The 25,357-nt window shown below is 47.1% G+C and overlaps 3 protein-coding genes across 3 annotated transcripts in view; 1 reads left to right on the top strand and 2 right to left on the bottom strand.

Annotated features, from left to right (window-relative positions):
• Window positions 1-1,801: 1,801 nt before the first annotated feature.
• On the bottom strand, window positions 1,802-2,533 carry LOC135486848 (micronuclear linker histone polyprotein-like). The gene has a single exon (XM_064769952.1). The coding sequence runs from the start codon at window positions 2,531-2,533 to the stop codon at window positions 1,802-1,804; it is 732 nt and encodes a 243-aa protein (XP_064626022.1).
• A 1,023-nt stretch (window positions 2,534-3,556) lies between these two features.
• LOC135486847 (S-antigen protein-like) lies at window positions 3,557-4,762 on the bottom strand. Its single transcript, XM_064769950.1, has one exon. The coding sequence runs from the start codon at window positions 4,760-4,762 to the stop codon at window positions 3,557-3,559; it is 1,206 nt and encodes a 401-aa protein (XP_064626020.1).
• A 3,835-nt stretch (window positions 4,763-8,597) lies between these two features.
• LOC135486846 (uncharacterized) overlaps window positions 8,598-25,357 on the top strand; it is a 29,200-nt gene continuing 12,440 nt past the window's right edge. The window contains exons 1-3 of the mRNA XM_064769949.1: window positions 8,598-9,072; window positions 17,609-17,673; window positions 23,040-23,185. Coding sequence (XP_064626019.1) covers window positions 17,629-17,673; window positions 23,040-23,185 — 191 coding nt within the window. The 5' untranslated portion in view covers window positions 8,598-9,072; window positions 17,609-17,628. The remainder of the gene's footprint in view (window positions 9,073-17,608; window positions 17,674-23,039; window positions 23,186-25,357) is intronic.

The raw sequence follows: 25,357 nt of genomic DNA, 5'->3' as shown, positions 1-25,357 counted from the left end.
ACGGGATTGTATTTGGGACGGGATTCAAGGAGGTTGGTATTAGGGACGTGATTTAGTGATTTGCAACTGATGAGGGTTTAGCATATGGGATGGTATTGTATTTTGGACGGTATTGATCGATTTGCAGCTTTTTAGGGTTTAGCATTTGGAACGGGATTGTGTTTGGAACGGGATTGTATTTGGAACGGGATTGTATTTGGGACGGTATTCAAGGAGGTTAGTATTAGGGACGTGATTTAGTGATTTGCAACTTACGAGGGTTTAGCATTTGGAACGGGATTGTATTTGGGACTGGATTCAAGGAGGTTAGTATTAGTATTAGTGATCGAGTGATTTGCAACTTCTGAGGGTTTGCGACGGGATTGTATTTGGGACGGGATTGAGGGAGGGTTAGTAGTTTGGACCAATTTCCTGACACGGTATCTATATGCGGAGCACTGGTGAACCTTTACCCATTCATATAACTTCAAAACCCAATCCCATTCAAATATTATCCTCGACCAAATCTTGCTCGTTCAAATCATTACCCGACATAATTTTAAAAACAAGGTCACTCATTTTCGCCATAATTGTCCGCAACGCGAACGTCGTAGGTTTTTTTTGCATCGCTTCTGAGTGCTTCATGAGTGATGCCAAATCCTGCTCGGTTCGTGCACCCAAGTTCATTTGCATGAGAAGCGACACGATAGACTTTCGCATCATGGTACAACTAGTACGAATATTTCGGCCACCGGCAATGATCAGTTCTCGTGTAATAACGTTGGCAATTTCAGATTGTGACATTTGCCGGCCGTTCCATGTTACGAAAACAGCCTCTTTATCCAAATTCGGTGCCGGTACACGTGAACGAATGTTTTCAATATAGGCACGTAATAATTTATAATCGTCTACCGATAATGAAATTTGAGCCGTACCGTATTTCTGTTCCGTTTTGTGGACGAGAACATGAATGACACAACGACCGTTGTGAACATTATCTTTCGCTTTCTCCACATCTTTGATCTTTATGTTAATTATAGGACCTGCCCGAGTGGCATTTGCTAAAATTAATAACATGATCAAATGATTACGCGCGTTCGTATGGTCATGCAGACCAATGCCATTCGTGACATTGTGGGTCAGAATATCTTGCGCCTTCTTTGCACGGTCTCCGTTCAGATAGGCCTTAACTTGTTCTACAGTGACGATAGCGCGTTGATGAATGTGCTTTTTTCGTGGGCACGAGTGGAAATCTTCTTGTTCAGACTTGTATTCCATACTTTAACGGGTTAGGGTTAGGGTTAGGGTCGACCCTTCGCCCCCTCGTCCCTTCGCCCCTCGTCCCTTCGCCCCCTCGTCCCTTCGTCCCCTCGTCCCTTCGCCCCTTCGTCCCTTCGACCCTTCGTCCCTTCGACCCTTCGTCCCTTCGCCCCTTCGTCCCTTCGACCCTTCGTCCCTTCGCCCCTTCGTCCCTTCGCCCCTTCGTCCCTTCGCCCCTTCGTCCCTTCGCCCCTTCGTCCCTTCGCCCCTTCGTCCCTTCGCCCATTCGCCCCTTCGTCCGTTCGTCCCTTCGCCTCTTCGTTCCTTCGTCTTTCGTCCTGTCGCCCCTTCGCCCCTTCGCCCCTTCGTCCCTTCGCCCCTTCGCCCCTTCGTCCCTTCGCCCCTTCGTCCCTTCGCCCCTTCGTCCCTTCGCCCTTCGTCCCTTCGTCCCTTCGTCCCTTCGTCCCTTCGCCCCTTCGTCCCTTCGCCCCTTCGTCCCTTCGTCCCTTCGCCTTTTCGTCCCTTCGTCCCTTCGCCCCTTCGTCCCTTCGTCCCTTCGCCCCTACGTCCCTTCGTCCCTTCGTCCCTTCGCCTCTTTGTTCCTTCGTCTTTCGTCCTGTCGCCCCTTCGCCCCTTCGCCCCTTCGTCCCTTCGTCCCTACGCCCCTTCGTCCCTTCGTCCCTTCGCCTCTTTGTTCCTTCGTCTTTCGTCCTGTCGCCCCTTCGCCCCTTCGCCCCTTCGTCCCTTCGTCCCTTCGCCCCTTCGTCCCTTCGCCCCTTCGTCCCTTCGTCCCTTTGCCTTTTTGTCCCTTCGTCCCTTCGCCCCTTCGTCCCTTCGCCCCTTCGTCCCTTCGCCCCTTCGTCCCTTCGCCCCTTCGTCCCTTCGCCCGGACGGAGGACGGAGGACTGTGGACGCATGACGCATGACGTATAACGTATGACTTATGACGCATGACGCAGGACGGAGCACGGAGCACGGAGGACGGAGGACGGAGGATAGAGTACGGAGGACGGTGGACGGAGGTCGCATGACGCATGACGTCCTTTCGTCTTTCGTCGGTCGTCCTTTCGTCCTGTCGTCCTGTCGTCCTGTCGTCCTGTCGTCCTGTCGTCCTGTCGTCCTGTCGTCCTGTCGTCCTGTCGTCCTGTCGTCCTGTCGTCCTGTCGTTCTGTCGTACTTTCGCCCCTACGTCCCTTCGCCCCTTCACCCCTTCGCCCCTTCGTCCCTTTGCCTTCGTCTTTCGTCTTTCGTCGGTCGTCTTTTCGTCCTCTCGTCCTGTCGTCCTGTCATCCATTCGTCCTTTCGTCCTTTCGCCCTTTCGTCCCTTTGCCCCTTCGCCCGGACGGAGGACGGAGGACGTTAGACGCTACCGCATGACGTATAACGTATGATGCAGGACGGAGGACTGAGGACGATGGCCGGAGGACGGAGGACGGAGGATGGAGGACGGAGGACGGTGGACGGAGGACGCATGACGTATGACGTCCTTTCGTCTTTCGTCTTTCGTCGGTCGTCCTTTCGCCCCTTCGCCCCTTCGCCCTGCTTTCGTCCTTTCGTCCTTTCACCCCTTCGCCTTTCGCCCCTTCGTCCCTCCGCCCCTTTGTCCCTTCGCCCCTTTGTCCCTTCGCCCCTTCGTCCCTTCGCCCCTTCGTCCCTTCGTCCCTTCGCCCCTTCGCCCCTTCGTCCCTTCGCCCCTTCGTCCCTTCGCCCCTTCGTCCCTTCGCCCCTTCGTCCCTTCGCCCCTTCGTCCCTTCGCCCCTTCGTCCCTTCGCCCCTTAGTCCCTTCGCCCCTTCGTCCCTTCGTCCCTTCGTCCCTTCGCCCCTTCGTCCCTTCGCCCCTTCGTCCCTTCGCCCCTTCGTCCCTTCGCCCCTTCGTCCCTTCGCCCCTTCGCCCCTTCGTCCCTTCGCCCCTTCGTCCCTTCGTCCCTTCGTCCCTTCGTCCCTTCGCCCCTTCGTCCCTTCGCCCCTTCGTCCCTTCGTCCCTTCGCCCCTTCGTCCCCTTCGCCCCTTCGCCCGGACGGAGGACGGAGGACTGTGGACGCATGACGCATGACGTATAACGTATGACGTATAACGTATGACGTATGACGCATGACTCAGGACGGAGCACGGAGGACGGAGCACGGAGGACGGAGGACGGAGGATAGAGTACGGAGGACGGTGGACGGAGGTCGCATGACGCATGACGTCCTTTCGTCTTTCGTCGGTCGTCCTTTCGTCCTGTCGTCCTGTCGTCCTGTCGTCCTTTCGTCCTGTCGTCCTGTCGTCCTGTCGTCCTGTCGTCCTGTCGTCCTGTCGTTCTGTCGTACTTTCGCCCCTACGTCCCTTCGCCCCTTCGCCCCTTCACCCCTTCACCCCTTCGTCCCTTTGCCTTCGTCTTTCGTCTTTCGTCGGTCGTCCTTTCGTCCTCTCGTCCTTTCGTCCTCTCGTCCTGTCGTCCTGTCATCCATTCGTCCTTTCGTCCTTTCGCCCTTTCGTCCTTTCTCCCCTTCGCCCCTTCGTCCCTTCGTCTTTCGTCCTGTCGCCCCTTCGCCCCTTCGCCCCTTCGTCCCTTTGCCCCTTCGCCCGGACGGAGGACGGAGGACTGTGGACGCATGACGCATGACGTATAACGTATGACGTATGACGCATGATGCAGGACGGAGCACGGAGGACGGAGCACGGAGGACGGAGGACGGAGGATAGAGGACGGAGGACGGTGGACGGAGGACGTATGACGCATGACGTCCTTTCGTCTTTCGTCGGTCGTCCTTTCGTCCTGTCGTCCTGTCGTCTTGTCGTCCTGTCGTCCTGTCGTCCTGTCGTTCTGTCGTACTTTCGCCCCTACGTCCCTTCGCCCCTTCGCCCCTTCACCCCTTCGCCCCTTCGTCCCTTTGCCTTCGTCTTTCGTCTTTCGTCTTTCGTCGGTCGTCCTTTCGTCCTCTCGTCCTGTCGTCCTGTCATCCATTCGTCCTTTCGTCCTTTCGCCCTTTCGTCCTTTCGCCCCTTCGCCCCTTCGCCCCTTCGCCCCTTCGTCCCTTCGTCTTTCGTCCTGTCGCCCCTTCGCCCCTTCGTCCCTTTGCCCTTTTGCCCGGACGGAGGACGGAGGACGTTGGACGCTACCGCATGACGTATAACGTATGATGCAGGACGGAGGACTGAGGACGATGGCCGGAGGACGGATGACGGAGGATGGAGGACGGAGGACGGTGGACGGAGGACGCATGACATATGACGTCCTTTCGTCTTTCGTCTTTCGTCGGTCCTCCTTTCGCCCCTTCGCCCCTTCGCCCTCCTTTCGTCCTTTCACCCCTTCGCCCTTTCGCCCCTTCGTCCCTTCGCCCCATCGCATCTTCGTTCCTTCGCCCCTTCGCCCCTTCGCCCCTTTGCCCCGTCGCCCCTTCGTCCTTTCGCCCCTTCGCCCCTTTGCCCCGTCGCCCCTTCGTCCCTTCGCCCCTTTGCCCCGTCGCCCCTTCGTCCCTTCGCCCCTTCGACCCTTCGGCCCTTCGCCCTCCTTTCGGATACGCGCCTGATCAACGTTCATGGATGAAAGTAGAAAGAAAACCTTAAAAAACGATATAAGATTCGCCAGGGTTTGAATCTAATTCGAATCTGCGCCTGATAAATGTTCATGGATGAAAAATGGAAAGAAGACCTTTTAAAAAAACGGAAAAATACATTCGCCGGGGTTCGAACCCGTGACCACCCAATCTAAAGCGCAGCGCTCTAACCGCTGAGCTATTCGGGCGTTCATGTTTGACGTGAGATATTCGGCAATCTGAAGACAGGCCTTAGGGTACGCGCCATGATTGTGGCTAGGTCACGCTGGCGGAAGAGTAATTAACCTAAGTCAACTTCAATTGATCCAGGATCGATATTATGCTGTTCAGTAACGTCGACAAATGACACCATCACGACATGCAATCAAATAAGGTCATTACCAACAGCAAATAACTAGCTGTAACAACGGCGGGTAATCGAAATATGTCAATACGTTGTCCTAATGTCATGTTTGCGCTGGTTACTATGACCTACAGTTTCATTGGTCAGTGTCTGAATGGTAATCGACTCTAATTACTGGTTGGGAACGTTATCAATTTTATGGAGGGGACTCTTGTCGTTTGTTCAGGTGGACTTGGGGTCCAAGAGCGGACTGCGGGAATGGAGTAAATTTAGATGATCATCTACATGGTACATGAGCTGTTTCAGGTACAACCCGGGGAGAGCATGCGCTTAGTGTCCAGTAGGGTCCCGATGCTGTCCTAGGTACCTTATGAGCAAGATCTAGAAGGCTTCTTGAGTTCCCAAGCAGGAAATGTGGGTCTGTCTTCAATGGATCATCCCAGACAGCAAGAACTAGGTGCATGTGAGGTTGTCTCTTTGGCCAGGGGCTGACTGTCTTCAAGAGTACCTTGAGACACCATCGCTATACATTGCATGCGCTGGTGTTGTCCCCATGTGAGGTTGTCTCTTTGGCCAGGGGGTGACTGTCTTCAAGAGTGCCTTGAGACACCATCGCTATATATTGCATGCGCTGGTGTTGTCCTCAGTGCATGTGAGGTTGTCTCTATTGCAAGGTGGATGACAGCATGGACAGCATCGACATCACCGGCATCGACACCAAAATGATTACATTCAGCATTTAACGAAAACGTTCAGGAAATCCCCGATTCCCTTTGGGGATGACGGCACGAAACACGGCATCACCGGCATCGACACCAGAATGATTTCATTCGGCATTTAACGGAAACGTTCAGGAAATCCCCGATTCCCTTTGGGGATGACGGCACGAAACACGGCATCACCGGCATCGACACCAGAATGATTTCATTCGGCACTTTACGGAAACGTTCGGGAAATCTCCGATTCCCTTTGTGGATGACAGCATGAAACAACGTCGGCATCACCGGCACCGCCACATATCGTCGGTAATGATCGGAAACAATCGGGCAATCTCCGATTCCTCTACGACGGATGACAGCATGGACAGCATCGGTATCACCGGCATCGACAACAAAATGATTTCATTCAGCATTTAACGGAAACGTTCGGGAAATCTCCGATTCCCTTTGGGGATGCCGGTGTAACAGTAACAAATGCCCCCCTGGAAAAAGTGTCCGGCCCTATTGTATTCTGCAATATGGTTCTATAGAGACCCTGACCGTCAATAGCTCAGATATTGAAGCGCATAATAGAATCCTATGTTTCCCGGGCATTCTATCCTACACCGGCACGAAACAGCATCGGCATCACCGGCATCGACACCAGAATGATTACATTCAGCATTTAACGGAAACGTTCGGGAAATATCCGATTTCCTTTGGGGATGACGGCATGAAACAGCGTCGGCATCACCGGCACCGGAACATATCGCATCCTAGGGCAAGGCACTTAACCCTACTTGCTTCACTCCACCCAGGCTTGCCTGTGAAGTAAACCTGTGGTAGAACAGCATCCTATCCAGTGGTAGTAATACTCCCAGTCGCTTAATGCTTCGGAAAATGGAATAAACTCCCGCCGGATGAGGCGTTCTCGACTCGGACTATATGGCCCAGCTCACTTTAACTTTCTTCAACTTTTATTCCTGAGAAATAATCCAGATGTCAAGATACAGCCGGACACATACATTCCCGTCTCCTTTCCCAATGCTTAAATGAAGTATCCAACCCGGTTACTATGGAAACGATGATGCCCACGGAGGCCATGCAAACACAATATCGCGGAGTGTTTACCCCAATAGCCTATATGTTGCACGAGGAACCTCGATAAAGAGACTCCCTCGCAACAGGCATCCCTCGTAAGTGTTGAATGGACCATACTTTCGATCATCCCTTGTGATACGTGAGGCCGTTTGTTTGCGTCTGTGGTAAGTGCTAAATAGACCATGCTTTAGATCATCCCTTGTGACATGTGGGGCCGTTTGTTTACGTCTTGGTAAGTGTTGAATGGACCATGCTTTAGTTCTTCCCTTGTAACATGTGGGGCCGTTTGTTTACGTCTTGGTAAGTGTTGAATGGACAATGCTTTAGTTCATCCCTTGTAACATGTGGGGCCGTTTGTTTACGTCTTGGTAAGTGTTGAATGGACCATACTTTAGTTCATCCCTAGTGATATGTGAGGCCGTTTGTTTACGTCTTGGTAAGTGTTGAATTGACCATGCTTTAGATCACCCTTCGTGATACGTAAGGCCGTTTGTTTACGTCTTGGTAAGTGTTGAATGGACCATGCTTTAGTTCATCCCCTGCGATATGTGGGGCCGTTTGTTTACGTCTTGGTAAGTGTTGAATGGACCATGCTTTAGTTCTTCCCTTGTGAAATGTGGGGCCGTTTGTTTACGTCTTGGTAAGTATTGAATGGACCATGCTTTAGTTCTTCCCTTGTGATATGTGGGGCCGTTTGTTTACGTCTTGGTAAGTGTTGAATGGACCATGCTTTAGATTACCCCTCGTGATACGTAAGGCCGTTTGTTTACGTCTTGGTAAGTGTTGAATGGACCATGCTTTAGATCACCCCTCGTGATACGTAAGGCCGTTTGTTTACGTCTTGGTAAGTGTTGAATGGACCATGCTTTAGATTACCCCTCGTGATACGTAAGGCCGTTTGTTTACGTCTTGGTAAGTGTTGAATGGACCATGCTTTAGATCACCCCTCGTGATACGTAAGGCCGTTTGTTTACGTCTTGGTAAGTGTTGAATGGACCATGCTTTAGATCACCCCTCGTGATACGTAAGGCCGTTTGTTTACGTCTTGGTAAGTGTTGAATGGACCATGCTTTAGTTCATCCCTTGTGATATGTGGGGCCGTTTGTTTACGTCTTGGTAAGTGTTGAATGGACCATGCTTTAGATCACCCCTCGTGATATGTGGGGCCGTTTGTTTACGTCTTGGTAAGTGTTGAATGGACCATGCTTTAGATCACCCCTCGTGATACGTGAGGCCGTTTGTTTACGTCTTGGTAAGTGTTGAATGGACCATGCTTTAGATCATCCCTTGTGATACGTGAGGCCGTTTGTTTACGTCTTGGTAAGTGTTGAATGAACCATGCTTTAGATCATCCCTTGTGACATGTGGGGCCGTTTGTTTACGTCTTGGTAAGTGTTGAATGGACCATGCTTTAGTTCATCCCTTGTGATATGTGGGGCCGTTTGTTTACGTCTTGGTAAGTGTTGAATTGACCATACTTTAGTTCATCTTTTGTGATTCGTGAGGCCGTTTGTTTATGTTTTGGTAAGTATGGAATTGACCATGCTTTAGATCATCCCTTGTGACATGTGGGGCCGTTTGTTTACGTCTTGGTAAGTGTTGAATTGACCATACTTTAGTTCATCTTTTGTGATACGTGAGGCCGTTTGTTTATGTTTTGGTAAGTATGGAATTGACCATGCTTTAGTTCATCCCTTGTGACATGTGGGGCCGTTTGTTTACGTCTTGGTAAGTGTTGAATGGACCATGCTTTAGTTCATCCCTTGTGACATGTGGGGCCGTTTGTTTACGTCTTGGTAAGTGTTGAATGGACCATACTTTGGTTCATCCCTTGTGATATGTGGGGTCGTTTGTTTACGTATCTGTTCTTAGTGAATTCTGCCTGCATCCAGATGTAATACCTGCATCTGCCCTTGGCGAACTCTGCCTGCATCGAGATGTATCACCTGTTTCTGTAGCGGCCTGCCACTGATTTCCAATCAAGTCAACGCAAGCCCACACCAGTCTGCCATTATCATATGATACAGCACGTAACCCTTGACAACTGTGGATATTAAATGATATGTGGAAGGATAATAGCTTTCATATCTCAGCGTGGATAATAAAAGAATGATATTCACGTTGAGGATTGATAACCGGATAAGCTACTAAGGTAAGGTCATTTACGTAGTCAATGTCACCATGGTCACTGGTCAGGCTTGCCAAGCTGGCCTGGTTGGTGTAGTTTCTATCAAGTGTCGTCCTGCTATGTTATCGTTGACTGACATGAGCAGTTTTGTCACCACATTAGATCCACTAATCATAGGCCTTTCCAGGCGTGTTGGGTTCGGTACAAATATTAGCATTTCCTCAGCAAGTCATAATCGATATATCATAATATGTCATGGCCTGTGTTTCGAGTGAAGACATGGAAGCAGAGATCGAGCAGTTCTAGTCAGACCTGGCAGTGTCAAGTCAGGAAGACGTTGGATGTCGTATGTTTATATATTTCTCATTCATTTGGCAGGTAGTCTACAGGGTAGGAAAGCATGTCAGTCTTTTGGTTCGCCATTCTCTTAAATAACGCCTGTTATAGCAATGGATAACTTCAAATGTGTACAACATATATCTCATATTTGACAGTCACATTTATGAACAGGCGCATGGTTATAAGTCGTCTATTTTAGAGCAAAAATGCACATACAAATATGAACCATTCTGTCCATTTGTATCAAAAGATGCTGTTTGTATTTAGTAACTTCACTAAGCAAAATCTACGCAAAACTGTACAAGGCCTGAACAAATGCACTGGAGAGGGTCACTGTCTCACTCTACAGGGCCTGAGATGATGTACCTGAGAGGGCTACTGTCTCATTATACGGCCTGAACTAATGCACTGGAGAGGATCATTGTCTCACTCTACAGGGCCTGAGATGATGTACCTAAGAGGGCTACTGTCTCATTATACGGCCTGAGATAATGTACTGGAGAGGGCTACTGTCTCACTCTACAGGGCCTGAGATGATGTACCTGAGAGGGCTACTGTCTCATTCTACGGCCTGAGATAATGTACTGGAGAGGGTCACTGTCTCACTCTACAGGGCCTGAGGAGTACAGCCAGCGGGTGTGACGGCTGATTAGCCTCCTCTTGTATTTTAGAAGCAGCGCATTGCTTCGGAGATTGTCGAACTCCAACTCTGAACCAATCGAGTCTAACGGCAGATCAGCCTCGCCCCGTATTTCTGAAACAGCGCACTGCCTCGCGGCTTATCGGACCCTAACTCTGAACCAGTCGGGTCTGACAGCAGATCAGCCTCGCCCCGTATTTCTGAAGCAGCGCACTGCCTCGCGGCTTATCGGACCCCAACTCTGAACCAGTCTGGGTCTGACAGCAGATCAGCCTCATCAGCCCCGTATTTCTGAAGCAGCGCACTGCCTCGCGGCTTATCGGACCCTAACTCTGAACCAGTCTGGGTCTGACAGCAGATCAGCCTCATCAGTCCCGTATTTCTGAAGCAGCGCTCTGCCTCGCAGCTTATCGGACCCTAACTCTGAACCAGTCTGGGTCTGACAGCAGATCAGCCTCATCAGCCCCGTATTTCTGAAGCAGCGCACTGCCTCGCGGCTTATCGGACCCCAACTCTGAACCAGTCTGGGTCTGACAGCAGATCAGCCTCATCAGCCCCGTATTTCTGAAGCAGCGCACTGCCTCGCGGCTTATCGGACCCTAACTCTGAACCAGTCGGGTCTGACAGCAGATCAGTCTCATCAGTCCCGTATTTCTGAAGCAGCGCTCTGCCTCGCGGCTTATCGGACCCCAACTCTGAACCAGTCGGGTCTGACAGCAGATCAGCCTCATCAGTCCCGTATTTCTGAAGCAGCGCTCTGCCTCGCGGCTTATCGGACCCCAACTCTGAACCAGTCGGGTCTGACAGCAGATCAGTCTCATCAGTCCCGTATTTCTGAAGCAGCGCTCTGCCTCGCGGCTTATCGGACCCCAACTCTGAACCAGTCGGGTCTGACAGCAGATCAGCCTCATCAGTCCCGTATTTCTGAAGCAGCGCACTGCCTCGCGGCTTATCGGACCCTAACTCTGAACCAGTCGGGTCTGACAGCAGATCAGCCTCATCAGTCCCGTATTTCTGAAGCAGCGCTCTGCCTCGCGGCTTATCGGACCCCAACTCTGAACCAGTCGGGTCTGACAGCAGATCAGCCTCATCAGTCCCGTATTTCTGAAGCAGCGCACTGCCTCGCGGCTTATCGGACCCTAACTCTGAACCAGTCGGGTCTGACAGCAGATCAGTCTCATCAGTCCCGTATTTCTGAAGCAGCGCTCTGCCTCGCGGCTTATCGGACCCAACTCTGAACCAGTCGGGTCTGACAGCAGATCAGCCTCATCAGTCCCGTATTTCTGAAGCAGCGCACTGCCTCGCGGCTTATCGGACCCCAACTCTGAACCAGTCGGGTCTGACAGCAGATCAGTCTCATCAGTCCCGTATTTCTGAAGCAGCGCTCTGCCTCGCGGCTTATCGGACCCCAACTCTGAACCAGTCGGGTCTGACAGCAGATCAGCCTCATCAGTCCCGTATTTCTGAAGCAGCGCACTGCCTCGCGGCTTATCGGACCCTAACTCTGAACCAGTCGGGTCTGACAGCAGATCAGCCTCATCAGTCCCGTATTTCTGAAGCAGCGCTCTGCCCCGCGGCTTATCGGACCCCAACTCTGAACCAGTCGGGTCTGACAGCAGATCAGCCTCATCAGCCCCGTATTTCTGAAGCAGCGCTCTGCCTCGCGGCTTATCGGACCCCAACTCTGAACCAGTCGGTCTGACAGCAAATCAGTCTGAGTTGGGTCGTGTGGCAGGTTAGCCTAGACAAGTATTTCGTCGAGTTCCTTGGTTGAATCTGATCTAGATTTAATCAATTTCAAATATCAAAGTTCCCAGTACCGGTAATTCGTTAGAGTCGGCGTGGGTGCCTGCCGAATATATGAAGTGATTGAAACCGTCTGAAGCAGTGTGGCAGGCAAGGAAAAGTACCTTCCAACAAGGATAATTATTCAAACGTCAATAAAAATGTGAGAGAGCTTTCCACAATGACCAGAAGCATATCCTGAACCTGTGTCGCATGTGTCTTCCGATATCGGTCCCGTTGATACTCAGCTGTCCCCATGTGTGGGCCCTGTACACAATTAAATTTCACGTACATTCCCTGTACATTCTGTAAACATACATTTTCCTGATTTAAAAAAATCAGTGGTGGACTTTTTTAAAACTTTCCATAAGCATACTCTTATATATTGATAGCTCTATGCATAAGTTTTAAAAAATTCCAATGATTCTCACTTGTTTTATTGCCATTTTTCTGAAACATGTCAGAATGTGAAATATATGCGGCCATGTTTACTGTCTGTAAGACCATGGTCATTCCACCCCAGGAAATCAAGAAAAGGAGTTCCTATTTCAAAATCGACCTGAAATCCGTTAGTTAATATTATTCAAAATAAAAAAAGTCCAAAATGGTGTTTGCAAACCAAATACATGTACATGTAACTAACTAAGGCATGACAGTGCTTTTTAAGCATTTTGTCATATTTCCCCCATATGCCACTTAACAGTTAATAGTACTTGCAGCCCATGAATCCGACCCGAGTTTGGGTAAGGGCGAGGTGGAATGATGCGCTAATATTGACATTCCCTTATCAACCTTATGAGGCCGTTCGTGTTAGCATGTGCTTGAAGTTCATGCCTATTTTGGACTCGGGACGTTGTATTTGGACCATGTTAATATATTCCTTTCAGTGCATGAAGGAGTTGCCTTCCCTCCACTAGTTCGCATGAGCCACAATTGAAACGATGACCAGCCGAATCAAAGAATCAAGAGGGAGACAACTCTTTCGGATCATTAGTTCCTCAATTCACGAGTAGGAGTTCTTATACATCCATAAAACTTCATCAACAAAAACTTCACTAGAATCATCGTCCTACACCTGAAAACCACCAAATATCCAAGCGATTCCAGTTTTAGCTGAATATGCCTCTGTCTCCTTCATCGATACGAAAAGTGAGGACAGCATGTCAATCAATAGGCAATACCAATGCCTTTCTGTGACCGACTCAAAAGAGAGAAAATGATCCCTCATTCACATCTTCACCACACATAAGTGAAAAACCCGCCTCCCTTATTGATTTGTAAGCCGCAGAATCGAATATGCTGGCACGTACTCATTCATTAGCAATGACAATGATCATTGTTCCATCTACAGACGACATGGCGCGTCAATGAACATTCCTTGAATAACTCTTTCAAAACAAAAGATTGGTGATTACTTATACCAAACCGAAGACTATAATTAGTTAAATGATATGCACCCGTTCATCTTATAGAAGAGGGTTTAGCATTGCAAGACACAGTGCGAGTGTTGTGTCGATGTAATTTATCTAATGTGCAAATATCTTACAGGAGACTCCAGATGATATACAATCTTGAGGTGCACTCGAGTTGCTTTCATACAATGTGATCCCACACTCTATACAAAATACATGATATGATCACACAATCTCCGGGTTTGGTACAATATCTTATTGGAGAGGGACTTTTGTATCTCCAGATGATATACAATCTTGAGGTGCACTCGAGTTGCTTTCATACAATGTGATCCCACACTCTATACAAAATACATGATATGATCACACAATCTCCGGGTTTGGTACGATATCTTATAGGAGAGGGACTTTTGTATCTCCAGATGATATACAATCTTGAGGTGCACTCGAGTTACTTTGATACAATGTGATCCCACACTCTATACAAAATACATGATATGATCACACAATCTCCGGGTTTGGTACAATATCTTATAGGAGAGGGACTTTTGTATCTCCAGATGATATACAATCTTGAGGTGCACTCGAGTTGCTTTGATACAATGTGATCCCACACTCTATACAAAATACATGATATGATCACACAATCTCCGGGTTTGGTACAATATCTTATAGGAGAGGGACTTTTGTATCTCCAGATGATATACAATCTTGAGGTGCACTCGAGTTGCTTTCATACAATGTGATCCCACACTCTATACAAAATACATGATATGATCACACAATCTCCGGGTTTGGTACGATATCTTATAGGAGAGGGACTTTTGTATCTCCAGATGATATACAATCTTGAGGTGCACTCGAGTTGCTTCCATACAATATGATCCCACACTCTATACAAAATACATGATATGATCACACAATCTCCGTTTTTGGTACAATATCTTATTGGAGAGGGACTTTTGTATCTCCAGATGATATACAATCTTGAGGTGCACTCGAGTTGCTTCCATACAATATGATCCCACACTCTATACAAAATACATGATATGATCACACAATCTCCGGGTTTGGTACAATATCTTATAGGAGAGGGACTTTTGTATCTCCAGATGATATACAATCTTGAGGTGCACTCGAGTTACTTTCATCTCAGAGTAACCAGCCATTCATCCCACTGCGTAGCCGAGGTTTTGGCCAATATTTTAGCTCTGGTGAGACAATCAATACCGACAGTGAGGTATCAATTTCTATTCTAGAAGATCTCAAATTAAATAACGAAAAATGTGGTTTTAAATGCTTTTGAAATGGTTCCACCCTTTTGCACCAACCCAGGCGATTATGGTTGCCTAACCATAACCGCCGAATTCAAAACGAGGCTTCATTGGCTCATAGTGCATTTACACTGTAATGTGCGGTTCATTCTAAACCCAGGTATTTTAGAATAATGACTCGTGTATCGGTCATATCTGTCTCCTCGCAGGATGGTAACACAAGTCTGGTTACGCTCTGTTCTACTTCGATGTTCTACATTAAAGAAACACATATCATATAAATGACGCATTTCATATCTTTATTGGACTGACTTGTTGGTCTGCAGGATACGGACAGAAGAGGTGTCCTCAAATGAGAATATAATTTATAGTTTGCCTCCAACCTTAGCTCAGATGGTGCCGAGGACCAGATATGAGCAAGCAACACTGAATTCTATCCTCGCTCAATGCGTATCAGGTCTCTTGTCTTCATTGATACTACTACAGTAGCCTATGGTGGTATTCAACGTCTTGAAATTAAGATTCCCGGCCAACAAGTTGGTAAAGCCTTTTGATTTTAATCAACCATGAAAATTCTTCATTATCGTTATAAGGCGTCCCCAGCCAACAAGCTGGGGAAGTCTACTGATTTTGATACAATTAATAAATTTGTCTTATTAGGCTTCCAGAGCCAACACGCTGGGGAAGGTTATTGATTTGTGTCCAAACTAACAATTTTTTTCTTCTTCTTCATCCAGTGCTGCGACCTGTTCATTTTGAAATTTGTCTGTCAACATTTTGTTAGTTCGCCAGTGTTGGAAGCCTTTATGACTGAAATGGAATGATCACTTCAAGCTAGTTAAGCATCGTTTCCGAGAGTGAGTAAACATTTCTTGATCCACGTGGTGGGGAGAACAACTTCAGAATCAAAGCACTCAGCTTATCGCATCATGGGTCGAGATTTTGGTAGAAAAGCATGTTATTCCGAACATTCGTGCTCTAGGCTTGTTGGTCCTTCTCTCGTCCATGCTCGACGGTATGAATGTAAAACAGTTAGCAGGTTCTAATGATCTATTACAAGATACCAATCTCAAACGACAGCTTGTTGTTTCCATTGACCTCAATGAGTTTCAGCTGTTTCCTCAGCACAGTGAGCTCATACATGTCAACATGGTTCACACCTCCACCCCCTATTCCTTAACGCTGCAATAACCGAGAATGTCTGATTTATGAAATAATACCGGGCCATGCTCGAAACAACAGTATGGTACGAATAGTTGGTGCAAGTCAGCAGCTTCCTCGGCACGGTAAGCTCACACCTGCAGATCCTGCTTGTGTGCACCTTCTAACGACTTTACACTCTTCAATTGCTTGACGTCATAGCAAATCCTTGTTTCCATGGTAACTGTCTATCGAGTTTTCAATTCTCTTCTAGTCATATTCCTATACTTCGGATGTTCCCATGCGAGATCGTGTTGAAAGGCTGTTGTCTTCATGTTTAGGTACAGTTGCCGTCCTTCATAGTACAAGACTGGCGTGGCAAAAAGTCATCATGTTTAGGTACAGTGGTTGTGTAACATGGTACAAGACTGGCATGGCAAAAAGTCATCATGTTTAGGTACAGTGGTTGTCTAACATGGTACAAGACTGGCGTGGCAAAAAGTCATCATGTTTAGGTACAGTGGTTGTGTAACATGGTACAAGACTGGCGTGGCAAAAAGTCATCATGTTTAGGTACAGTGGTTGTCTAACATGGTACAAGACTGGCGTGGCAAAAAGTCATCATGTTTAGGTACAGTGGTTGTGTAACATGGTACAAGACTGGCATGGCAAAAAGTCATCATGTTTAGGTACAGTGGTTGTCTAACATGGTACAAGACTGGCGTGGCAAAAAGTCATCATGTTTAGGTACAGTGGTTGTGTAACATGGTACAAGACTGGCGTGGCAAAAAGTCATCATGTTTAGGTACAGTGGTTGTCTAACATGGTACAAGACTGGCGTGGCAAAAAGTCATCATGTTTAGGTACAGTGGTTGTGTAACATGGTACAAGACTGGCATGGCAAAAAGTCATCATGTTTAGGTACAGTGGTTGTCTAACATGGTACAAGACTGGCGTGGCAAAAAGTCATCATGTTTAGGTACAGTGGTTGTCTAACATGGTACAAGACTGGCGTGGCAAAAAGTCATCATGTTTAGGTACAGTGGTTGTGTAACATGGTACAAGACTGGCGTGGCAAAAAGTCATCATGTTTAGGTACAGTGGTTGTCTAACATGGTACAAGACTGGCGTGGCAAAAAGTCATCATGTTTAGGTACAGTGGTTGTCTAACATGGTACAAGACTGGCGTGGCAAAAAGTCATCATGTTTAGGTACAGTGGTTGTGTAACATGGTACAAGACTGGCGTGGCAAAAAGTCATCATGTTTAGGTACAGTGGTTGTCTAACATGGTACAAGACTGGCGTGGCAAAAAGTCATCATGTTTAGGTACAGTGGTTGTGTAACATGGTACAAGACTGGCATGGCACGCTATGACCCCGCCATGAAAGGCTACAGATGAAAGTCTGTTGTCATCATGGCTTAGCGATAGGCCATGCCATAGTAATGGTAAGCAAAGAGGAATCCACGCTATTTTACATGAATCTTCATCGAACAGTTTCATCTATATCGGTAACATGATACTCCTGTAGGCGTAATTTATGAATGGGAAAAGGCAACTAGACAATCGTCAATATGGAACGGGCCATGCTGTCAGCCACCATAGATTACCAATAGGTTGCCTAGAGACAGGATCTCGCAGAGCTTGTTTAACGAAACATTATAATGTAAGCGTATGAGGCCAGATGTCGCACAATGCAATCATGCATGCACCCCCGCCCTTGTAGAAATATGCACTGCACATGGTTATTGAAGCCAACATGCGGCTGCTCGCTCCTCCCAGTAGACTCATTCTCGGTGATGCGTTGACGCTTATGAAAATGTCAGTATTTTTTTACTCTTCTAGATTTTGGAGTTATGCACGAAAGAAGGGAATGCAAATTCCAAAAGAGTTGCATTTTGTCGTGAAAATGGCTGTAGACAGCTAACATATTTCACGTGATTAAGTTGGTTTTCGCCTTTTATCTTACAGAATTGAGGGAGCGGGCACTTATGGAGAGCCCCACTGACAGCTCCATACCAGAAACAAATAGATTTGTAAGTACAGCACAAAATAGTGTATTTCATTATTTTACTCACGCTATGCACGGGGCACACCATTCCTTCTTCGCTTGATCTACTGAGCACTGTGAGTTATATGCCTGCAGCCATGCCAATCTTATAGCATTTTAGTATACATGTATTTTGATTGCCAATCATGGTCAGCCCGATACCACATTGATGGAGTCTGCCTCACACGAGATGGGCCTTGCGAACGCGTAAACAAGGCTGTGCTGTCAGCTCTTACGGTTTTATTCATCATTTTTTAACTGGTCGGGCTCATTTTGTCACATTGTTTATATGAGTATGGCAACGCTGTGGACAGTCGTACACTTGATGTATTACACGAAAGAGAAGACAAATTGGCCACCGTCGTTACTCATTGTCCGCACGGCCAGGAAATTCACTTTTTTCTCCTCAATATGAAGAAACATCATCAGTCCCAAAAAAACCCTAACCCTAACCCCTCAAAATCAAAAGCATCATTAGCCCCCAAAAAATTTTGGCTTTGAAAATTATTAATTCTTGGGTTCACCAATGACCGGCGAATAATGAGGCGTGAGGAGTGAAAAGTGAACGTCTATGTAACGTCTCAGTGCCTTATGCATGGTCGACACCGGCCACACAACATATTGGAAAGTGAATACCTCAGATTGGGACTAAACCATGATTTATATCCTACCAAATTTGCTATGATGTGCCTTCATTCATGGTGTGTGTCAGTAATAAAACTATCGTATAGCCTGGCTGTGTGTGAGGAGTAGATAGGGGGCATATCATTGGAGAGTAAGAAGCATTGTGGTTGTGGAAGAACTCAGATTTCATGCTATAGTAGTAATTACTAGAATTACATCAGTGCTCCCTCCTTCAACACAATACGTAACGATGCGCAGTAGGTCCTGATGTTAGCCATGCCATCCACTTTGGAAGACTTAACGGGCACTCCACCCAAGTCTTGTATCAGAATGTTCCTTTTAATACTGGTTGCCGACAAAGGCGAGTACAAATACAAATTGGACGACTTTGATGCGCAACCCCGTGTAATTTACGAATCCTGGCGGGGGGGGGGGGGGCAAAGAGATTCTTCAGATATTATTCTATGCCCGAGGTCAGAGCAATCTTCATTCAGAGTTTGTTAGATACATTATTCCGTTGGTCATCTGATAACCTAAGGCGCTACTCAGTCCGCATCATAATTGGCATGCTAACGACAACCAGTTACATGTTGCCATTCTAATAAGTTCAGCTATGCTACGGGTTCTACATCAAGGACGACCTTAGTCCAAGACTGGCTGATGGTGAATAAATCTGAAGGCGAATCCTACCAAGACCGAGCTGTTTGGGTCTCAGAGACCTCCTTCAATCATTCAATCAATGTCCCGGCCCTGGCATTGGGTCTCAGATACCCCTTCAATGACTTACTCAATGTCCCGGCCCTAACGGTTGCTGGCATTGAAGACAAGTTCGTCACCCGACCTGGTCAGAAATCTTGGTCCGAGGACAAATGTTTTCTGCCGATGCCCACATGCGTTTATCGGCTGAGACGTACGGTGGTAGGCGCTTCCCTGTCGAAGCGGTAAGGCTTCCGAATTGGCTTAATTGGTGTCAACATTCAAAATGCCAAGACTTATGCAATTTCCAGCGTTTTCAGGCGCTTCCTAAAAATCAACGGTGTTTTTGAACCGCATCAGAACATTTTTTGATTTTGCAGTACTGTATACTGATTTCATTCATCTGACCGCTCCGGCGGTGGGAGTGCCTGAACCACCTTCCGGCGGTTCGGTCGATCACGTGATTGCTTCATGCAGGCGACCATTTGGCACCATTTATTCATCGTCCTTATTTGATTAGGTTGCGTGTTGCAAACGATCAAGGATTCAGAGGTGAACGAGCGACGAGGAAGTTTTGTGGAGGATGTTAACCTATTGAGTACCATGGATGGAAGGAAAATGGTGGAGGGAATAATTCTTCCATGATGTTCATAAGACAGGTACCAATCTCCTCTAATTTAATAAGCTTGCTTCCAGAATCAATTTCAGTGGCAACAGGATTGTAAACTTACAGCTTCTACCTAAGATAAAGCTGCAGGCAAACTCTTTTTACCAATTCATTTGCTGACTGTAATGGTCTCCATATTCTGGATGTTACAATACTTTATTGCTGCTAAAGTATATTGTATTGTCATTCGTTCAATTACTAAACTGAGTTGACCTAATGGATACAGATCGCCTGCCCACGAAATGAATAGACGGAATGATGAGAAAAATAGCTCAAAACCTAAAGGTTTAAATTGCAGGGTCCGACAATGACGCTTTTTCAGAATTCGGTTGAGACCAAGATTGCTAATTGCCCTGTGACACCTCAGTTGCTAATTGCTCCGTGAGACCAAGGTTTCTAATTGCCCTGTGATGTGAGACAACCATGCAGTTGTGCGATAGACGCAATTCAAAACTGCCACTATTCAGCCACGTATTATTGGCACTAGAAATGACAGCCTGCTTATTACAGCTACGTCCCGTCGATCAGAGGCAAACTATTATCGCTCATTTCAACCTGGTCTCCATTGGACGTATTGCCTTTTTCACATTGCAATCAGTACACGTGTATTTTGATTTTTGCCTCGAATTGAAACTTGCGCATGTTTTTCTTAGTGATTATAGAACGTGAGTCATTATCTCTGCTGGTTGTTGGTGGTCCACTTGACAATATGGCTCCCACGTTTCAATACATTGTGTAATAACATACTGTTGCGAGTTGATATTTAGTTAGGGGCCCGAGCAGAAGCTCTTATCCCGGTGGGACAGAACACCTTCACCTTTTCCAGTATCCAGGCGAGGTAGAATCTGGCCATTAACGGCACAATCATCTAAGATGGCGTGGGCAGAGCCTAATTGCCCATTTGACTCGCGATTTGACTTGCAGAGGCGGAGGTTGTGATTGCTTGAATCGGTGATTTAAACAACGTCCTCGCTGCTGCCGCGCGAGATTTCCAAGTCGATACTGGCAAGTTTACTGCCATGTTGAATGACTGCAGAGGGAACTGGTGTACGTCCTTTCCTTCTCATTGTTAAAGTGCAAGCGACAACGCGCCTCTCTAAAATAATTCGTCTTCCCGAAAAGGATCTATAAGCCACACAACCTCAGTGGGGATTTTTCAATGTGGCTTTGTATAAGTTATCACGAATTCACTAATTGTCTTTAATCAATGGGCTTAGTCGTGACTTTTAGATCACTTACTGGTATGATTGAAGTGAAGTGTTTGATGCTATTACATCATCTGAGGCAGGTATTGTGCTGCCCACATCAGAATGACGAGGTCCCGCAACATCACCGCTGCATTTTCCATCAGCGCACTCAGTAAATGGATCTCCGCCATGGATAGCTTTCTTTTTGGTATCCAATTCAAAGCATTGTGGTTTCAACTAAAAGGTTCATGCTCATTGTGAGCGCCAATGATGATTTCAGTGAACAACACCAGTGCGGGGCTGGACGAGAGCAACCGATATGACAGCACGGTGTAGCTCACTCTCTGACTTGGCTCGCGCATACACGCTAACAAAACGGGGCGGCCACACAGCCTGTTTCGTAGGAATCCAATAGCAGCGGCATTAGCAACGACAGAGATAGATCAGATCGGAGGTACAACAAACCATGACATCGGGAGGGGAACAGTACGCTGCCTGGTTACCTTTGCACCATCTCTCATTCATTCAGATTATGGCAGCGATGTCGGCAACAGGCCCGTTTTCAAGTGATCTGATCCAGAACGTGTTTCGTCAACAAGGACTGGGCGATTTGCGGTCTTGAATGGTACGATACGCGTACGCCCCCTCCCACTCAGGTTACGTCAGTTTTTTATTGTCACCATATCGCTCAGTGTCTTATTATCTATGGATTATATAATGACTTACTTATGTGAGACGTCAGATGGTGAGAGTCTGGGGCAATCCTGGCAGGAGGTAAACAACCGAGTCTGGGTATCAGCTCACCCAGTCCGCTTAAAACAGTCGACCGTTCACTGCTAGCCTGTCCGAGTACACGCCACGCGATCTCTGTTGATTTCAAGTGGATAGACTCTTTGATGTTTGTGATATAAACAAAGGATATGGATAGTAAGGAAATGCTAGACGCTCGAGAAAAGGAATATATCGAAAATGTCCAATGGATAGAAAAGTTCATGGTAAGCGTGTGTGTGGTCATGTTGATGGTCGTCTCCAACCCGTGTGATCGACGTATTGGACTGGCTGTGGTCAACTCAATTGCAGATGATAGAAGAAAGGTGTGCGAGTGCCTAGTCCCAGTGACACGCAAAGAAAAACCCTGGTTGACATCAAAGACTCTGATAAATATTACCAGCTAATGTCCTTCTCTGTGAATCCTTGAGTCTTTTATTGTCGAGTGTTCCCAACAAGATGCTCTCAATCTTAACCATAAAGGTGCACGTTCTCATAGTGCATTAACTGTGTATTATGTTATCATGCACCTAGTAGGCCTAGGCTCTCTGGATGGGTCATATGTGTCCACCCGGCAGCGAATCCCTGCCTTTAAAGAAATGGATTGTCGCCAAACCTTTTGCCAACCTGATAAAGCGATTACAGTCTAGTTGGTCCATCCGTTAAATTGACGATGATCTGCCAAATGAAGATATGAGATTAGATATTGTCTTTTAGACAGTCATTTTTCTAGTTTTTGACTGCCACCTGTATTTCCCCATGACTTAATCGAAGTACGCCTACGAATCTGTTTATTCCTCAACTCCATCCAATTCAGAATTACTGGGATCAGTCAGCGACACTGCAACGACTATTCAATCATAGTGTGCCCATAGAATTGATTCAAGCAAGCAATAACATCGGAAAAGGTCATACACGTCAAAACCACTGACGGTGATTTGTTTAGACGAGCACCGTCTCTCACAGTCTCTCGTCTATGGATTGGACCTCTTAATTCATCCCCGAATACGCCACACATTAAAGAATGGAATTTGTCGCCACTGAGCAATATCTCCACGTGGCGCAGGGCGCGTACCTTTTTCTTAGCGAGATCAAGCTTCGACTTGATCGCTTTGATACCATCGACTTATTTCATGCATATAGGGGGATAACAGCACTGACCGACCAGGAAATAGGCGTCTCCAAGACAATGTTTGCTTAGTTTTAGTCAACGGTAAAGACGCCATCCTCCCTGCTTGAATCCAAGCATTTGGTACTCAAACTGAGGTTATCTCTCAGATTTCCTGGCAACAACTTCTCAGAATGGATTCTACGGTGTCGGTACCTTTCTTTTTGAAGCGAGAAAGCACTGAGTAAATGTGTATTTTGTGAATAAAATGCTTATTACTTCTTTCTGTTGTCTCATTTCAGCGCCCTGATGACCAACCCCCAGCCCACCTCCAACCGCTGATCACTATCGTCGTCCTCATCGCCGGTGTAGTGGGTGGACTCGTTCTCGTCATATCTGTGATACTGTTTTGTAAATATTGCTTCAAGAGAAAAAAGGTGCTTAAAAGGTAAGTCGAACACTATCGGAAACAACACTTTGGATATGAGCCTTCTCTATGTTGACCGAGCAAGTAAACCCTATCGACAGAGTCAGTTGCCTCAGCCACCTCTTGATGATACAACGCCAAGCTTGTTAAAATAATTTAGATCCTTTGTGCTTCTATTTACATTATTCAGTGTTCGATATAGATCTTCTCATTCAGCTCTACCCTAACCCCCCCCCCCCCAAGTTTAAATATGAGTCCCGATTTCTCCACAGTTTATCTGGCCTTATCTTGAACGTTAGTGATACATCTTCTTCACATGAGGGAATTGAAAAGTGTAAATGTCTCGCTTAATCCATAGATTAACGGAGGTTCCACTTTGAACTCTAATGATTTGTTAGCTGGATGAGTTATCGATTTGGGCATTGTGGATTGGTAGATGGATTTTAAGTCTGAGCCAAACCGACATTATTCTCAAGACCGACCAATATTGAGAGTGCACTTGCATTGATTCAACCACCCCCGAACTTGATATAGTTGATATGAACTCCAAAATATCCCGTATAATACTATTCTGATCTAGAAAAGTTTTTCTATCATTGAATGTTTCTGGTCTATACCCAATATCCTGAGTACACAAGCTTCTTCGAGTAAGTCGAGCCTTCTTGCATTGCCCTCATACTCAATAAGCCAGGTGAACTCTGTTTATCGAGGGCGTCCAGGATCGGACAGCGTTTTACCATGCTCGATTTTGTTAATAAAGATGAACTATGGTTGTCAAGCAGGGCAGAAGGGGCTGTTCTGATAATCATCGATCTTGCCTCCTCATTCTGAATCTCAGGAAAATAGAGACTCGAACGCCCGGAATCAGTATATGCTGCCGATTTGCTCCCCTTTAACCATCCAGGCACCAGTGGTTTTCAATATCCTCCGCCTCTCGATATGACGAAGAGTATAAAAAGCCTGAAGCTCAGGATACCCTTTGACTAATTCTGATTGGAAAAGTCACGGTCCGACACTAATACTTTTTTGCCTCAAAGTATCCTTGAAAATACCAGCTACCAATTCGAACCATCCTCGGTAGCACTCGAACGCCCGGAATCAGTATGTGCTGCAGTTTGAAAAGTTTGGGTGCCGGGTATGATAATGATAATAATGAAAATTTCCACATCTGTACATCGATGATTAGATAACAAGATAAGGAAGGAGAAAAAAAGAGAAAACTCTGACAGATTCACCGGGAGTCGAACCCGTGACCAGCCGATCCACTGTCAGACACTCTTAGCGCTCAACCGTCAAGGCTTTCATGCTTCATGGAGATTTTATTCGCCTCTTTATATGCGGTATGCAAACGAGCGCGCAGCAATTGTGACAACGTCGCGCATGTGGCAAAGTGATTGTCCGAAATAGTTCCAAGTAATCGTATATTTCGATAGTTGTACAGATTTTTCTCAACATATCGTATTTATATACCTCGGCGATATAAAAGATTATCTTTGCAGTTGATTTAACGTTTAAATGGCATCTTTTTCAAAGTTTTTAAAAATCGAGGTCAGCAGGGTCAGAGTCAATCAGTCAATTGTTTTGAAAGACTCCGGCAGGGCCAAAAGAAATAGTTGTTGGCGCCGATGATGTCGGCAATATTTCGGATTTCCGACGCACCCGTGAGATTTGCTATCGTCACATCATGAGCACGTTGAGGTTGCACTGAGGTGCCATTACCACCGGCAGATAGCCAAATGCATCTAGTTTCTTTATTTGATGTGAAAACATAGGGGCAAAAAGGCGCCGATGATGTCAGCATTATGGCGGGGTAGGCTCGCCCGTATGTCTACACTGTTGGTGGCGATGATGGCGGGTCATGAGTAGGCTCGCCCGTATTTCGCTGTTGGTGGCGATGATGGCGGGTCGTGGGTAGGCTCGCCCGTATGTCTACACTGTTGGTGGCGATGATGGCGGGTCATGAGTAGGCTCGCCCGTATGTCTACACTGTTGGTGGCGATGATGGCGGGTCATGAGTAGGCTCGCCCGTATGTCTACACTGTTGGTGGCGATGATGGCGGGTCATGAGTAGGCTCGCCCGTATGTCTACACTGTTGGTGGCGATGATGGCGGGTCATGAGTAGGCTCGCCCGTATGTCTACACTGTTGGTGGCGATGATGGCGGGTCGTGAGTAGGCTCGCCCGTATGTCTAC

Source organism: Lineus longissimus, chromosome 4 (assembly GCF_910592395.1).
Source record: "Lineus longissimus chromosome 4, tnLinLong1.2, whole genome shotgun sequence".
Lineage (NCBI taxonomy): Eukaryota > Metazoa > Nemertea > Pilidiophora > Heteronemertea > Lineidae > Lineus > Lineus longissimus.
Note: the sequence above shows the minus strand (reverse complement) of the source record. Positions and strands in the feature narration are given on the sequence as shown.

What these genes read in the sequence shown, in the direction of transcription:
- LOC135486848 (XM_064769952.1), bottom strand. Translation starts at nt 2,533, where the DNA reads ATGGATGACAGGACGACAGGACGAGAGGACGAAAAGACGACCGACGAA.
- LOC135486847 (XM_064769950.1), bottom strand. Translation starts at nt 4,762, where the DNA reads ATGAACGTTGATCAGGCGCGTATCCGAAAGGAGGGCGAAGGGCCGAAG.